Source organism: Nanorana parkeri, unplaced genomic scaffold (genome assembly GCF_000935625.1).
Source record: "Nanorana parkeri isolate BGI_ZX_2015 unplaced genomic scaffold, ASM93562v1 scaffold460, whole genome shotgun sequence".
NCBI lineage: Eukaryota > Metazoa > Chordata > Amphibia > Anura > Dicroglossidae > Nanorana > Nanorana parkeri.
Genome location: NW_017306728.1, coordinates 597,003 through 613,719, shown reverse-complemented (window position 1 = coordinate 613,719; position 16,717 = coordinate 597,003). Strand labels below are relative to the sequence as shown.

At 43.1% G+C, this 16,717-nt stretch overlaps 1 protein-coding gene across 1 annotated transcript in view; it reads left to right on the top strand.

Annotated features, from left to right (window-relative positions):
* The window catches only part of LOC108790282 (ribonuclease H1-like), a 15,011-nt gene extending 5,307 nt beyond the window's left edge, over positions 1-9,704 (top strand). The window contains exons 2-7 of the mRNA XM_018560506.1: positions 1,093-1,205; positions 2,547-2,646; positions 3,682-3,736; positions 4,040-4,124; positions 6,579-6,703; positions 9,627-9,704. Of these exons, the coding sequence (XP_018416008.1) occupies positions 1,093-1,205; positions 2,547-2,646; positions 3,682-3,736; positions 4,040-4,124; positions 6,579-6,703; positions 9,627-9,704 (556 nt within the window). The remainder of the gene's footprint in view (positions 1-1,092; positions 1,206-2,546; positions 2,647-3,681; positions 3,737-4,039; positions 4,125-6,578; positions 6,704-9,626) is intronic.
* Positions 9,705-16,717: the final 7,013 nt, after the last annotated feature.

Below are 16,717 nucleotides of genomic sequence, written 5' to 3'. Positions count from 1 at the left end.
GTTTGCTCCAGTACTTGAAGATTTCCAAGGACTTCCGGAGATCTGAATCACTATTTGTGCTGTTCTCTGGTGGGTCCAAGGGGAAGCAAGCTTCTAGATCCTCCTTAGCTAGGTGGTTGAGGCAGGCCATTATGGAAGCTTATGGAGTATTAAATGTTCCTCCCCCGTCTTTGGTGACGGCACATTCAACTAGAGCTTTGGCAACGTCCTGGGCCGAACGAGCTGGTGCTACGCCGGAACAGATTTGTAAGGCGGCAACATGGTCAAGTTTCTCCACCTTTGCAAAGCATTATCGCCTAGATCTCAATACCGCAGGGGATCAGGCATTTGGCAGGAAGGTACTACAAGCTGTGGTCCCGCCCTAATTGGTAAGTTCTTGGTTATCCTCTCGTGATGCTGTCCTGGAAGACGTTATGGGAAATTCAGAGTTAGGACTTACCGGTAACTCTATTTCCATTAGTCTTCCAGGACAGCAACTGCCCGCCCATTGATGCTTGTAGTGTTAATGTGATGTAGTGGTATTGCCTGTTTGTGCCTTGTCTTTTTCCAGCTTGCCTTCGGTTCTCGTAATGACTGAGGGAGTGGAGGAGAGGAGGGTCTTTTAAACAGATTAAGTGACGTGTTTCCTGTGTGTGGGGGAGGATGCTGTCCTGGAAGACTAATGGAAATAGAGTTACCGGTAAGTCCTAAGTCTGAATTTTGACTTCACTTGCATTTTAAAGCTGCAGTTCTCAATCAGTGGCACATGTACTTCAGAGACACGTGTGCTCTAATTTTGGGGTTAATTCTGCGTTCTGAATTGTGCACAGCAGGGTCTGATTGGCTCAGTATAGTGACCCTTCCCCTCTCAGCACTGCGTTCTACTGTGCAGGGTTTACTAAAGGCTGATATCGAGACAGATTGAGGTATTCACTAGTTGTACTCATGATACCAGTACATTTACACAATTACCCCTCTCGACTATAAAAAAAAATATGTATGTATGTGTTTTTATTTGAGCTGGCAGGGACCACGCTGTACTGTGCATGTGTGCTATTCTGCATCATTGTAATTGACTATAAAACTTGTGAATTAGCAGTGTTGTCATTGCAGGGACGAATGCAGAGAGCAAGTGGACCGCTATCCATCAGCAAGATACAAAAGGTTTTCAACATTCCAAGAAGCCAACAGCTTTGTAGATGAGCGAGACTATCCACCAAGAAGAGGTACCCTTATTCTGAATTGAACTTAAAGCCAAACTCTAGGGGAAAAAGATGATGCACTCACCACACTGGGTGTATAAATGATCACTATAAAGCTGTGTGTGTGTGGAGGGCTGCTGCTAAGGAGTGAGGGATGTGACTCAAGCAGTGAAGTGGTCCAGTTGCATCCACACCCCTCTTCACTTATTGCCCATTCACAAAATGCCTTGTAGTTTGATTGGAGAGGAAGGCATGTGACCTCTCTCCTCCTCCTCCTCCAATCACAGAATGCCTTGTATTCTGGGAGTAAAACACAAGGCATTTTGTGGAAGGGCAGACATGTGTCTGGAGCACTTCATTGCTTGAGTCGCATTCCTCACTCCCAGCAGGTTCCAGAAGATCAGAGTTCCGTCTAGGAGCTACCATGGTAAAGCTTTTATACATTGCAGAAGCTCTCCACACATAACATACATCTTTTTAATGATCACATACTTGGTGCTGTGTGTAAATGATTTTTTTTTTCCTGGGGCGTGGCTTTAACAGGCCATTTAGGGGAAAACCTAGTGCTGTTTGCAGTCCGCTACATTGGAAATGAACAATTTTCTACCATAGAATCCCTTATGAAGGATTGTCAGTGAGTGTGTTTAAAGGAGAACTATGAGGTGGGTGCTTTTCACTCACCTCATAGTTCTAGCCGACCTGTGCCAATGAGACTGTCGCAGGTCGGCTCAGTAGATCGGGAAGTGAGCGAATACATACCGGCGTTCGCTCACTACCGTGACGGGAGGGTCTGGATTCCCCCCTCCCCGCTCCAATCCACCAGCGCTGACTGGCGGAACAGACGGGGAGGGAGAGGGTACAGCTGGCTCTGCCTCTAGATAGGCAGAGCCTGCTGTCACTCACACAGCTGGGCGGATCCAGACATAATTGTCGGGATCCGCTGTGGCGTCTCAGTATAAGCTGTAGCTCGCTATATACTGAGCTTAGGGTAACGGGAGGACGCTAGTAGTTTGTGTCCTCCCGTTACCCTAAGGAGAACTATGGGGAAAAGCCCTAATCCCGTAGCTCGCTAAGGACAAGTCTACTTTTGTGTTTACTTGTACTCATTGATTTGCCCATATGCTGCATTATGCTGTCTGCTGAACCTGCCCCGTATCCTAACATAACGTCTAAACTAAGCCCTAGCATTAATCTAACCGTTTGTGTGCACGCATGTCCTCCAAGTACAGCCATGCTGAATCCTGACACTTCTGCATAGAAAGATACAAGCAGCAAGAAATATTGATGGTAAAGTACCTGGGAAATCTATGTTGACTATCAATTTTCACTTGTACTGAAGCATATATTTTGTATTTCCTTTCACAGAAAGGTCAGCAATGGTATACACTGATGGATGCTGTTCTCGCAACGGCAGATATGGAGCTACAGGTGGAATTGGTGTCTACTGGGGTCCTGACAGTTCACTGTAAGCTTTATTGATTTATAAGTTGCACCGAAGAATAAGGCTGCTGGTGTCTATGTATGCTTTACAACTGCATGTGCTAATCTTCCTAAGTGACGGTTGACCCTTATGCTGGCTATACATACAATAGAGAACAAATAGATTAAGGCAAATCCATGCTATAGATATAGGTTAACTGGGGCAGATTGTTTTTTGCATTAAACACTTTTTTTTAACTGGTTAATGTCTGTATGTCATGTTAAGGCAAGCGGATGGATCTGACGATGCATGATGTACTGTATACTCGAATGGATTTGTGTATGCCAGTAATTAAATCTGAACTCCAGGCAGATATGTAAAACACTATTGCAGTTAAAAGTACACTGCCTGACCAATAATAAGTCACCACCTGGATTTCGGCCAGTGTTCTGATCTGGAATTGCTTCAGTTGGTCGGTCTAGGTTCAGCTTAGTTGTGTCCAAAAAAATGGTCAGCTGCCTCCCTGAATATACTGGCACATTAAGCATATTCCATGATGACAATGCCAGGATTCATCGGGCTCATATTGTGAAAGAGTGGGTCAGGGAGCATGAGACATAATTTTAACACATGGATTGGCCACCACAGAGTCCAGACCTTAACCCCATAGAGAGTCTTTGGGATGTGCTGGAGAAGATTTTACACAATGGTCCGACTCTCCCATCACTACTAGGTCTTGGTGAAAAATGAATGCAACTCTGGATGAAATAAACATTGTGGCATTGCATAAGCTTATCGAAACGATGCCACGGCAAATGCGTGCTGTAATCAAAGCTAAAGGTGGTCCAACTAAGTGTGTGTATTTTTATATATGGGGTGGGGGTTGACTTACAAGCAAGTCTGTCTCCACAGTGCATTCCACAGTGCTGTTAGTCTAACACTGGGAATTTTCTGACAGGAGATAGAGTAATAAAATGTGACAATTGCCTAGAGTTCAGAATCCTTTGTAGCCCAATGAGGTAAACAAACTGGTTTGAGTGATCTGTGCTGTGAAATGGTATTCTCTGCCTTGTGTTACAGAAACGTTTCTGAAAGATTGGAAGGAAGACAGACGAATCAGAGGGCTGAGATACAGGTAGAGAACCCCTTCTGTCGTCATGCTTGTTTTCCTGGTGTTCTGGTACTTCAAGCAGGTAAAGCTGTATGTTTGAACATGCAAGGCTGCTACTCTAGGCTCGGCTGTAGTCTGATTTAGCTTTACAGGCCGTTACAAACTGGTGTTTTTTTTTCCAGTCCATTTTGAGGTAGTTTCTTTTTTATAATAACTCAATTTCTTTAAACTCAGGCTGCAGTTAAGTATACAGTTTGTTTGTACGGTTTTTGCTGGTTGGAGTAGCCTAGAAGTGTTATCTGAAAATGTGCATTCTTGTCTCTCCAGGCAGCCTGCAAGGCCGTACAACAGGCACAGAGTCAGGACATTAATAGGCTTAATGTTCGTACAGACAGCGAGTTCACTATAAAAGGTGAGTGTGGACAGTCCTATCCACGTGTGTACTAAATAAAGTCGATTGCAGAAGTGTCATTGTAGTGGCCAATCTACTAATCTCTGTTCATACATGTAAGAATGTGAAATTCATATTGGCAAGGGCAATAATAACTCCGAATGAGCTCACTGAATACATGGGTTCCCCTTAAAACTACTTGATGTTCAATATGGGGGGTGAGTGTGTAAATTATTTTGGGAATTTTCTGGTATTTTGTCTTCCGTGTTTGTCTTTGCTGGGTACCTGACTTGTAAAAGTCTAGATGGAATTCTTAGTGATGTGCACACTGAAGTCCCAAGAAGACCTTTAAGAATTTTATCTGGGAGTAGTGGAATACATGATTTTCATGCAACCCCTGCTGGCTGCTTTTTGTATTTGGATTAAAATACACCAAAGGCAATATACAGCCTTTGCAGAACAAGAGCAGTTATAGACACATTTGATATTGCTACACAGATTTTGTGATCCTTTACTAGGGGTCAGACATGGCGTTGTGCCACATAAAATGCCCCAATTAGGGCAAAGTTTGACATCTGAAGTTGGGGGGTAATGATGCACTCAATTTTTGGGGGCTCCCTTCAATTTGTCTCGAGTGCTAGATGCCGTTGCCTTGTTTCTGCCAACATCCCACTGAAGGGGTTAATGTTGGTGGAACAGAACGCGTGCATTGAGCTCTTTAACACCAGCCAGCTATGGCAACCAGCCAGGAAAGAATCTCCCTGTACCTGCTGCAGAGCCATATGACACACGGGCCTGTATTCCTTTCCTGCTACCTGCACTGATGCTCGCCTTTTGGCTTTCTTGACTAGCGGGTCTTGATCTTGTATCGCTGGCTCATTGTGCCTTGCTTCTCTACTTGGGCCTGTAAGTTGTCTACTGCTATTGCAATTGAAACATGTCTGACTTTTGAACATATGGGGAGAGGGAGGGAGGGCGGATCATCTTGCAAACCTGGGCGATCCCAGTGCACAATCCACTAACGGGTCCTGCTCTGTATGCATTGCTTTCATTTGGAAGTGAGGACTTTCTTAGTTTTCAGTTTAGTTTACCACAAATGTTTGTCAGCCCCTGTAATCGGAGGTGTCCCCTTTTGCGTAGGGCACAGCTTCCTCCTATCATGAAGAAGCTGCCTTCTCTAGATTTATGTGGGCAGTCCGCTTGATGCCAATACATTTGGGGCTTAGCAGTTGTGGAACCTAAATGAGAGCCTAAAACCATCCTGCTGCTGCTGATGGCATTATTTTATTTGTATAGGGTTCGGTTTTTTTTTTTTGGTCAATTAGCAGTGTGGCCCTGAGCTTCTTGGCTTTCTACATATGACCTCCTGACAGCCTATGTGAATGGGGCTGCACCAGTACTACACTGGGGGGCCACTGCAGTTCGCTGCTAAGTGGACTCCTCCTTCACAGGGGTGGAAGGACTTGGTCGGTGCGGAGATGTGGCCATGCATTAGGAGCCTTGTTTTTCTTGTGACACCAGCAACAGAAGTTGAATGGGCAGATGTCTACTAAACAGAAAAGCAAGCAAGTATTTTTATGACGTACACTGTACGTCTCCCGTCACGAAGGGGTTAATGACCCAGAGTGTTTAAGCCAACCTGTATCTAGTATCTGAGATTGGTGGTCAGATATCCTGGGCATGCCATTGAGGATAGTGCAGTGGAAGAACAGGGTTACTGATCATGTTCTGTTGGCTCCTCCTCCCACATGGGTTATGTGTTTAGAGTTTTTCGGAAAGAAAGGGGGAAGTGTCATTTAGGGCTGGTTCTCACCACAAACCATGTTCCAGAGCGTTTGACCCCTGGAACGCAAGCTGGCCGTCTCTCTGCATTTAGGGGCGTGGTGGTGTATTGAAGTCAATGGCACTGCAGCCACGCCCCCCGCCCGCAGTGCGATCTCCCACGCCCGGAATGCAGGCACATTAGTGTCTCCCTTCCAGTCCAGTGCGTTCTGCAAAAATACTGCAAGCACTATTTTTGCAGAGCACACTGGACCAGAATGCAAGCACTAATGTACCTGCTTTCTGGGTGCGGGTGATCGCACTGCAGGGGGCGTGGCTGCAGTGCCATTGACTTCAATGTACTGCCACGCCCCCTCCTGCCCCTGAAAGCAGGGAGGCGGCTGGCTTGTTTGCATTCCAGAGGCAGAATGCATGAACGTGGGTTTGTGGTGTGAACCAGCCCTGAACTGCTCAAAGCATTAGATGAGTGTTTTTTGGTTTTCCATACAAAGCTAATTTGGGGAGGGGACTATGCGAATTGTGCTAATCGTGTAACTGTCAACTGTCCATTTCTGATTACATTGCAAAATCTAAAAAATGGGGTTCCAAAATATAAACCTTTTGCAATTTTCCTTTTCAATATATTTGTGTTAACTGTTTTAGAAAACTGAAGCAGGATTTGTACAAGGCCTCATGTGCCTATATTTATTGTAGGTATGACCGAATGGGTGCCTAGATGGAAGCAAAATGGCTGGAAAACTATCCATGGTGGGGATGTTGTCAACAAGGAGGACTTTCAGAAATTGGATAATCTCTGTAAACAAGTTGATGTCACATGGGTAAGTCATTTTGTGAATGATTGCTAATCTGTTTTTTTTTTCTTCACACAAGAGGGGGCTCCATAGGATCTTGCAGGAAGCTAAAACATAAAGGGGCAGATGTGATTTGATCAGCATTTGAAATGGATTAACACCTTCATGACTGACCTTGTTTTTAGTTTTTGTTAATGACTATCATGTCTGAAAAAGCTGAACTCTTTCATTAATGGATGCCTCAATACTGAGGAATCCATTAATGAACGGTGACTGTTGATACTCAGCGATTACCAGCATTGTAGAGCCGCAAATAACTGGCCTTGTGCTATGTGAATGGAGCCTGTAACAAGTAAGAAATTATGTGTTATCCCAATTTGGCTTGCTAAGTGGAAATGCACTTTAAGTCTAAGGTTTCCTTCCTTAGGTTCTTTGGCTCTCCCAGCTTTCTCCTGGGAGAATTTACAATAGTTGTGCAAGAATGTATGGGCCAAATTGCAGCTTACGTGACTGCAGAGAGGGCATTAGTGTGCTTCTGTGCCTTCCCCGGCAGAAGCCTTATATGATCTGCCTTTGGCATTAATGACCTGTAAGCTGATTAAACCATCTATCGGTTTATACCCTATCAGTCTCCAAGTTTGTAACAGTTGATGTTCGTTTTTCAGCAAGTGCAGGTTGCTAGTGTTACTACCAGGCTTAGAGACTGTAGAGGCTATTGACTCAGATTGCAGTACTTTACTACTAGAGGATGAGCTTGTGCACTCTGTTCCTGATTTCCTTTACAGAACCTGTAAGAACACTGGCAAGGTGTTCATACTTTCCAAGTAGCTATGAATCCTGTACGTGTGTTGAGGAGGACTTAAAGGAGGTTAAAATGACGACTACCCTTGCTGTAGATCAAGTAGTTTCCCATCTTAAAGGCACGTGATTGGGGTCCTATCTAAAATAAACCAGACCCTACATTGCAACCCACTGGGGTAGTGACTTTAGTCTGCCAAACGTGCTGAATTTGGCCAAGCCATCAGGTGGGATTATGTTGCTATTCAATCTTATCCTTACATTTGGGAGTGTCTGGAGTTTGTGCATGAACCCATGAGCTACTGATGGGGATAGGTTGTTGATCTCTATACGCACTTGAATCTCATGTCTGAACACGAGGATAATTCTTTGGCTGGGCTGCAGAACCAGCATGTAATTGCCTGTTTGTATTCTTGTCCAAGCTGCCCTGGACACCCTAATTGAGTCTTGTTCCTTGGCTTGCAGGGGCATTCATATTTTCCAAAGTGGGGGGGGGTAAATGACAAACGCACTCAACAATTTGTCACCAGCTATACAGTCAGGTGCACACGAAATGGGCTTTAAACAGAAACAGTAGAAAGTTATCATGGCACACTCACAAGCCAGCATGTAAAAAAAACTTCTCACCACTAAGGTTAATAACAAAGGTTTGGATACACGTCTTCTGCAAACCTGTTATTAACCTTAGTGGTGAGACACGTTCCTTTACATGCTGGCTTGTGAGTGTGCCATGATACCTTTCTACTGTTTACTGTTTAAAGCCTGTTTTGTGTGCACCTTACTGTATAGCTGGTGACAAATTGAGTGCGTTTGTAATTTTTTTGCTTGACTTATTTGGTGCAGTGATGCATGGGGGTTCTCAGCTGCCATTGGGATGTGCGGGATCCCTTGTGTGTTCCTTTGCCTTTTTTAAGGGAGGTCGGGCTTCCTCCTGACAAACCTGCACCCAATTTGAAATCTGCCCCCATGTGCTCCAAGATGGAGACTCTCAGTTTAGAGTTAGGACCGCACTATAAGAGGTGCCTTGGCGCGGCAGTGCGGCTTACACATTTTCTGCAGAAGACGTGTATCCAAACCTCTGTCATTATCCTTAGTGGTGAGACAAGTTTTTTTTACATGCTGGCTGGTGAGTGTGCCATGATAACTTTCTACTGTAAGCCTTTGCAGACATTTTGGTTACCCGCATATTGGATACTTGGGTGAGGGAGGTAGTACCTAGGGAATACCTGCCAAAATTCCAGTCAACCCTCTTGTTCATGTTGTCCATCCTGCCTGCGTCTCTGCAGACTAGCAGATTACAATGCAGCCCTTGAGGGACTTCTGGAGCAAGAGGTTATTGTCTAAGTGCCTGTGTGAGAACAGTTCCAGGGGCACTACTCCACCCTGTTTAGTCTTCTTCCAAATCTTCTATTTAGGAGCTTTATACACGGGTGGGTTCCCCCTGTACACCTCCCCTCCTGAATCTGTGGGTTCTTATAAAACGTTTGAGCCAATCAGGGATACTCCCCTTTCTACTCTCAGGAAGGTTGCATACTACTTTGCCATTACCTCTGTGAGGTGAGTCTTTGTGGTGGCCTTATCCTGCAAAGAACCCTTTTCTGGTGCGGCACATGTTGAGGCCCAGAACTTCCTTCCCACCTAAAATATTTTCAGCATATTCCCTGAAATCAGAACATCTTCCTTCCCTCTGTCCAGCTCCTGTTCATTAGGAGATCTCTCTCCCTTGGATGTAGTTTGTGGTATGCAGGTTTAATTCTCAGCCACTGACTTTGTCCTTCCTCATAGTCCTAGTTAGGACCAGCCTGCTTCTCTTTCCATGGTTGCTTGGTGGCTTAGACAATCACTTAAATGTATGGTTTTATGGTGTCTAATGTTAGCGGCAGCAGTATAACCCTGTTACCCGTAATGGACCCCAAGAGATGTATTTTATGGTGAGTATAAAAGTTGTATCTTCTAAGATACTGTAAATTGGATGGTTGGACTGAAAACCCTGAAATATTGATTGGTGCTATAATCTCGAACGGTGTAATATAAATGGCATTGTTTAGCCTTTTGCTGAAATTTGTAATATATTTCTCAACATTTAAGCAATGTATATTTGAACTTGTGTTTTTATATTAATTGTTTGTCTATCTCCCATTCTTTTGTGCAGACTCATGTTCCAGGACATACTGGTCATGAGGGAAATGAAATGGCTGACCATCTGGCAAGGAGCGGAGCAAGAAAATAAAATATCACATGTATTGCAATGTGTGGGTTCCAACAGTTGATACAAAATAAAATCCCTTGTTGTATGTTTTAAGCAAATTGCATTTAAGTGTTGCTACTGGAGTTTTGGTATTTGTGAAAAACGTGGCACTTGTTCTCAGATGTGCACAAATTGCAGTTTAAAGAGGAAAAAAAACCATGGATGTGTAATTGTTTATACTCCGCTTGTATATTTGTGTGATGTTAATGCTCTTATTTGAATGTTCAATCCTAAATTGTTCTGCATTAAATTTTTATATTGCAAGTAGTTTGTTGTTGTGTGGGGGTTTTTTGTGTGTCATCAAATCATTATAAGAAAGGTTTATGTTAAATGATAAAATAGCATGTTATATTTTGTATTTAGGTTTTCTTAAACATGTCAAAAAGGGTGTAGCATGTAACTTGTTTCACTTCATCTAACAGTCATGAAGTGAAACAAGTGTAAGGGCTCGCACGATCCAAGCCCCCGACATAATATAAATGTAAAGGTGCCAATAAAGCTCTCCAGTATGAGACTACGTAGATTGGGAAAATACTGTATAGAGGGCAGGCAGGGTGAGGAAGGGGGAATTGGAAAAAGGAAAAGGTGTCGCATTAAAACAAGAACCACTAATAGGTCCACAATTTCCATTTATTATCAAACTAACTATATAGCCAGTTTTTAAGCCGCATGAAGTCTTTTAAACTCGTAATGCAGTTGTAGGGTTTTAGAGGTTTTACCTACAGATACACTCGGGACTATGCCAGTGTCTCAGGATAGTAAGTTGGGCAGCTAATGTGTGGACAAGGAGTGGGTGAGCTTGGGTAGGGGAGCGTTCCACACTAAGAGGAATATGCTTTTCCAATAACTTGCAGGACCAAATGTGTAGGTGAGTACCAGTCTGGCCAGTTTCTCCGGCATAGAGCCAAAGCAGATGGGTAGAATTCATAGATTTTATAGGGAGTTGTGTATCAACGTAAGGAGATTTAATGAGAGAGCACAAATCTGTGTCTTTTGTTTTTTAAGGACCAATCAGATTGCCACTGGTCAGGAGAAAAGAGAATTCCCATGCTTGAAATGGAGGGAGCTTGGCAAATGAGTATTTCTGTTTGGGGAAGGAATAAAAGTGATTATACCATGCTTGTGGGGAAATGTGGATGAACAATCCTCCCAAATATGCTAAGGCACCTGCGGCCAGGCTTTGAGTAAAGATAGGAGGGTGTGTGTAAATTGCAAGTGTCTAAAATGGTCGTTGAATGAGAGCTCAAAAAGGAAGTTGGAAGGGTGTGGTCTGAGATCGTGTAACCGGTCCTGCATGGAATCTATACCCCTTCTGGGGCCAAGAGGCGAAATTGGGGATAAGCAAGGCCAAGCATGACAGTTCTATGGGGAGTGATTAAATGATCCGAGTAATATGCAAAACGAGTGCCATGCCAGTACTGTTGCTTGTATGGCAAGTGGGGGATGGGGAAATAGAAGAAAGGTTAGTGTGGAGAAGTAAAAAGGGATAAAGTACCGTTCCTTGGACCATATCTCTCCAATAAAGTCTACCATTTGTCATCAGACTGGGGCTAGTATAGAAGCTGAGTATTAGTCTTTGCGGTCAGAGTATTCCCAACCCTTACCCTGTGCCATGTTTAAGTGAGCATCTACGCCTTTTTATGATGCCAGACATATTTTGAGAGGAAGTAATGATCTGAAACACCAATTAGGGACAAATGGGGATAGTTCTAAATAGGTATAGGAGTTTAGAGAGTAGCATCGGTTTAAAGGCACCTATTCTAGCCGACCAAGTGAGAAAACTCTTTGCCCTGGACAGTAGCTCTTTCTTAAATTGCTCTAGGAATGATACGAAGTTAAGTTGAAATAATTTTGACGGTGGATCGGCAAGTTTATGCCCAAATATGGAAGGCAGCTAGTCCACACAAAGGGATATTTCGCTTGGCTATAAATACAGGTAACTATGTCAACATTATTACCTAGAATATTACATTTACTGCTTATAACTTTATAATAGGAAACCTTGGTGAAATCCGCTAGAAGTTGGTGAATGCGTGCCAAGGAAGACTCCGAATTGGAGAGTTAAAGGAGCACATCAGCGAATACTGTGATTTTATGTGGCGGGGAGTCTGGGTGAGCGTTAATGCCCCAAATACTTGTCAGATCTAATGGAGGACGCTCGGGGTTCAATTAAAATCAGTGGGGACAACAGGCACCCCTACCTAGTTCCATTTGTAATATATCACAAGGGGAAGATAAGCTACCTGAGGTAAAAACCTGTGCTGAAGGAGAAGAATAAAGTGCTTGAATCATAATAGGTAACCCGATCAAAACCAATTTCGTAAGAACGCATTGGAAGTATGGCCAATTGTATCAAATGCTTTTGCTGCATCTGGACCTTTCAGCCTTTCCTGCCTCCTTCACAACCGCACATTTACTACAATCCATGGTCGTACTGGTCTCCCTTCTCCCTCCAGAGATAAGGTCGCAGTTGATATCCTTTCCTAATGCCTACTTCTGTGCTATATCAGTGGTGTTTTTGATTCCTTAAAAGCCCTTATCTTTGCCGCATTATTATAAATTTCCACTTTGGGTGTGGTATCGCCTTTGCTTCATGTCTATCCCCAAATTCTATATATAGCACATATGCATTGGGTCAACAAGAACGGCAGCATTAACTTTATTAGTCAAAGCACACTTCTCACAAACTCTTCCCATTGGTGCTTAATCACGGAGCTTATGGTTGTGCTATGTGCTTTAAATAATGGTAAGTGGGATCATTACTTGGTGTGCAGATGTAATTTTTAATGGGGGAATGGAAAAAATAAAACTATTTTAACGCTAGCTCTTGTCGGCCTCAGTCCCAAGAAATCACATTTGCTTAGATAACTGTGTGTTCCAAAATTGAGTTGACATGTTTGTTTTTTTTTTTTAAGCTAGCTTATGAATTATGTTTAAGAGCTGACAATCTCTTTCTGAACTCGAAGTAGTAATACTCTCATTTATTTACACAAAAAATTAATTTCTCCCTAGAATAACTTGTCCAAGGAGCTCACAATTTCCTACAAAACCTCAGACAGGTAATCCCTCCACCATAGAATCTAGGCATAAAGCGTTTTGTTTTTCAAAAAACAAATGTCCACTGTTCTAGTCAATATATCTAGGGCGTGGAAAGGGCTTTTCTCAAAGCAAGCTACACACAGAATTCCCAGTACACTAACCAGCTAGCAAACAAAAAAAACATTGTGTCTAACAATTTAAGTTAAAAACAGAGGTTTTAGTTATACACATTTCCAAATATATGTGGAAGCCACACTGCCTTGTCAAGGCTTCTCTGTGTAGTGTGGTCCTAACTCCAATCAATGAGAGCCTCCTTCTTGGAACATATATAGCAAAGGATGAGTTGAGGGTGGATATGCCTGGAGATAGCCAATTCCGCCTTAAAGTACAGGGCACACCAGAAGCCCAGCACGATGGCAGGTGAAAACTCCAGTATGTCACTGGGGGACACTCAGGAGGAGAAATGTGAGTGACACCCTGCACAAAGGTTTTCTCTAGGGAGTAAGAAGTAAGTGGTCTTTGAAAAATAACCACCAAAACTGAGATTTGGCACTTGATTTGGCTAAATGTTGATCCATGCCAGACTGGAGGGTGCTTCCTGGTTTGGAAAAGCCCTTTCAATGTGCACCTTTCTTTGAAAAGCTAGTTATAAATTGACTGGAGACGTTACCATTTTGTTTTAGTTTGCTAGATTTGGTGTGGGGACACACTGGAGGTCTTCAGTTGTCTTTGTAGTGCTCTGGACTTTTGCTTTTACACTTAATGTTTTTGCTATGACATAGGGGGCTAAAAGCCACTATGTAATAGTACTGGCCCTCTTGATGGAGACATTAGGGATCTCTAAGACCCCTAATGTCACCTGGGGACCTCCAAAGAAGCAGAGATCTGCTGGGCACATACAAGCACTGCTGGGCACATACAAACGATCAGACGGCTATAGAGTCGCTCGAATGCCCACTGCATTCATGTCACATCTTCAGTCTGATTGAGTGTTTTTAGACTGACCGGCCGGTTTTGTGGAATTTTTCGTTTTATATTTTGTTCAAGCGCTTTTTTATTCACTGAACTATCCTAATTTACTACACCATGGAAGTACTGCCTTTTCTTTCCTGACTTCGAACGGACGTTTGACATAGGGACAGCAGCAAACCCTGTGAAGGTCAGGATTGTGAAGAGGATGGCGAACGGCTACCTGCATCTTGGTGCTGTACATGGCCTGAAAACATCTGCGGTCCAGTGAGTACATATCCTAAAGGGGATTTCTGCGCTTCCTTCTTTTACATCACAAATTATCACTGAATTGGACACACTTTCTCTTCTTCTGACTCTGGACTGTTTGGATCATCTAGAGTAGTTGGAAGAAGAATGGGAGATCGCACCATTGAACATATTGGTTGTTAGAGACAATTTTTTCTTTTTCACAGATTTTTCTACACATTTTTGGAAACATCAATTTATAACTTTTTTATTGCTATTGATATTTGTTGTACTTATACATTAGATGATATATTGAATATCACTTACTTTGATTATTTCATATCATATAAAGTTCACTGTTTTGGGTTTTTTACTAGGAGATATTCATAGTCACATTTCATTGTGACATTTTGTTTCACAGTTCCATTTGAGTATATATGGTATATTATTCACTTCGATCATATTATACTGAGTGGCTCACTGTTTATGTTTTTTTAATTGTGACATTTGTTTAATTTATGTGAGGATACATTATATATTATTCACTTTGATCATAACATACTAAGTGGTTCACTGTTCATGTTTTTTACTAAGATATATTTTATAATCACATTTGATTTTAGATATATGTGGTACAGGTTTGTTGAAAACATTTACAATTTTGACAAAGACATTAGTCAGGGCCTGTGGGCCTAGGAAATAAGCTGTTAACTACTCAGAGACTGATACCTAAGGCACAATAGTCCTAGGAATACATGGCAAACATCTCAGGTGTGTTCCATTGTCTTCTGCCAAGCTAATGTACACACTTTGAATGCTTCTAGTGTGGCAGCAGGCAGAGGAAAATGTCTGGGTCTAGCCAGGATGGCGGAGTTGTATGTTCTAGATTCAGATGTAATACTGAAGCTCTTCCTCTAGGGGGAAGTGCTGAGAGGGCTGGAGGCTTGGAGGAAACTAGCCCAGCTGAATCTGTAAAAAATAAGTCAAGGCAACTGGACGTGCTGTATTTTTCTTGAAGACGTTGTACTGATCATCTAACCTGCTTTCTCAATTCAGAACCATTTATACCATGACCTGGATGAATGAGAACCTTCACAAACATATTGTAGCCCAGCTGAAGCTAGCTAATGCCTCTACAAGTACTCCCAGCCTCCTAAAGGTGCCCATACACCTTGCGATTATCGTACGATAATCGCGGGAAATCCCGAGATTGTACGATAATCGGCAGGTGTATGGAAGGCGTGCAACTGTTTCTATTGTACGGTCGCACGTCTTTTGTCGAACGAGCATGCTAGAAAACCCGCCGAGAATGGTACGATTGTCGGCGTGTTTGTGGCTTGCTCATTCGACAACTGCTGAACGGGCTGGTGTGCGCACGGAACGGGCTGGTGTGCCGTTCAGCATTGTAGTCATCGGAAGCCCGCCCCTCAGCGGGGCGGGCTTGCGATAATCGCAAGTACGATCTGCCTGTCCAAGATGGGCAGATCGTACAAGCTTTTAATTAGCTTACAACCATCGCAAGACAAAAGTCTTGCGATGGTTGTAAAAAAAAAAGTCTTGCTATGGTTGTAAGGTGTATGGGCACCTTAACCTCCCTGGCGGTAATCCCTTCACTTCAATTGTGTCCCTAGAGCTTTGTCCAGTGCCCTGCCCGACACTTTTTTCACAATTATAAAAAATTATAATAAAATAATTAAACAAATGGTCCAGTAAATGGTAATTCTGGGGTCATTACAGGCCTACAATATAAACAACAAATTTCCATGCAAAAAATTGTACCGCTTTTGGTGCAAAGTTCCTGACATAATCATACCGCCAGGGAGGTGAAGGAAACAGCTCCACCCTAGAAGCAGTCTGTGTGACTGGAGAGCGGATCACCTGTGTGGTCAAAAGCAGCCTGTATGGCAAGAGGATAAGAAACAGCCTGTGTGGCAAGCGTGTTTGATAAGCGTGTGTGGGAAAGGCTTTTGATAAAGCAACAACCTGAAGTCGGTGAGACTTTGAAAATGTTAATTTTGTTGAAGGAAAAAACTGTACTTTATGTTTGAAAACCACTGCGAGGGAGAACCTGTGTGGACTTTTGAGTTTATGTTCATAAAAATGGTAAAGAAGCTCTGAAAAAGAAGTGGTAAGCGAGTGGAAGTGTCCTTAATGTGCTACCATTGGAAGCTAATTCTCACACTAGTTATAACGTTTCCAGGGTTTTCTAAGTTTGAGATGAACTTGGTGACTTGATCTCTTCAATTTCATACAGATTTTATATCAAAAGTTCTGACATAATCAGAAGACTCTGATTCCCAGAAGAGTGGCAGCTCCTGGGTAACTTTGATCAGTGAAGCAGTGCCTTGGCCCGGAGCTGTCACAGGCATGGTGTTTTGTCAGATCAGCCAGTGTCGTCGCTTTCTGGTGACGCACAATCAGCTGTGTTAATGAATAGCGGATTACTACGTATGCGCACTGCATTCTGATGGGCTGATATAGCAGCTAACATTGGTAGCCTTAAGATTTGTCCGTAGTCTTTACAGCGCATGGGCAGGAATAACAGTAGTAAAATCCAATCATTATTGTGCTGTAAACTCCAAGAGAAGTGACGCCATTATCTCATCTAAAGAGAACCTGTCAACTCCAAATGCTATCACAGAGGGGCTTGTTATCCTCTGTATGATAGTAATAAAATTCAGTAAAATTTAGGGGGCAGGGAGGCATGTGCCCTGGGCGCCGCTAATGCACGCTTTACTGTTGGGGCTCCTCGGCAGCCA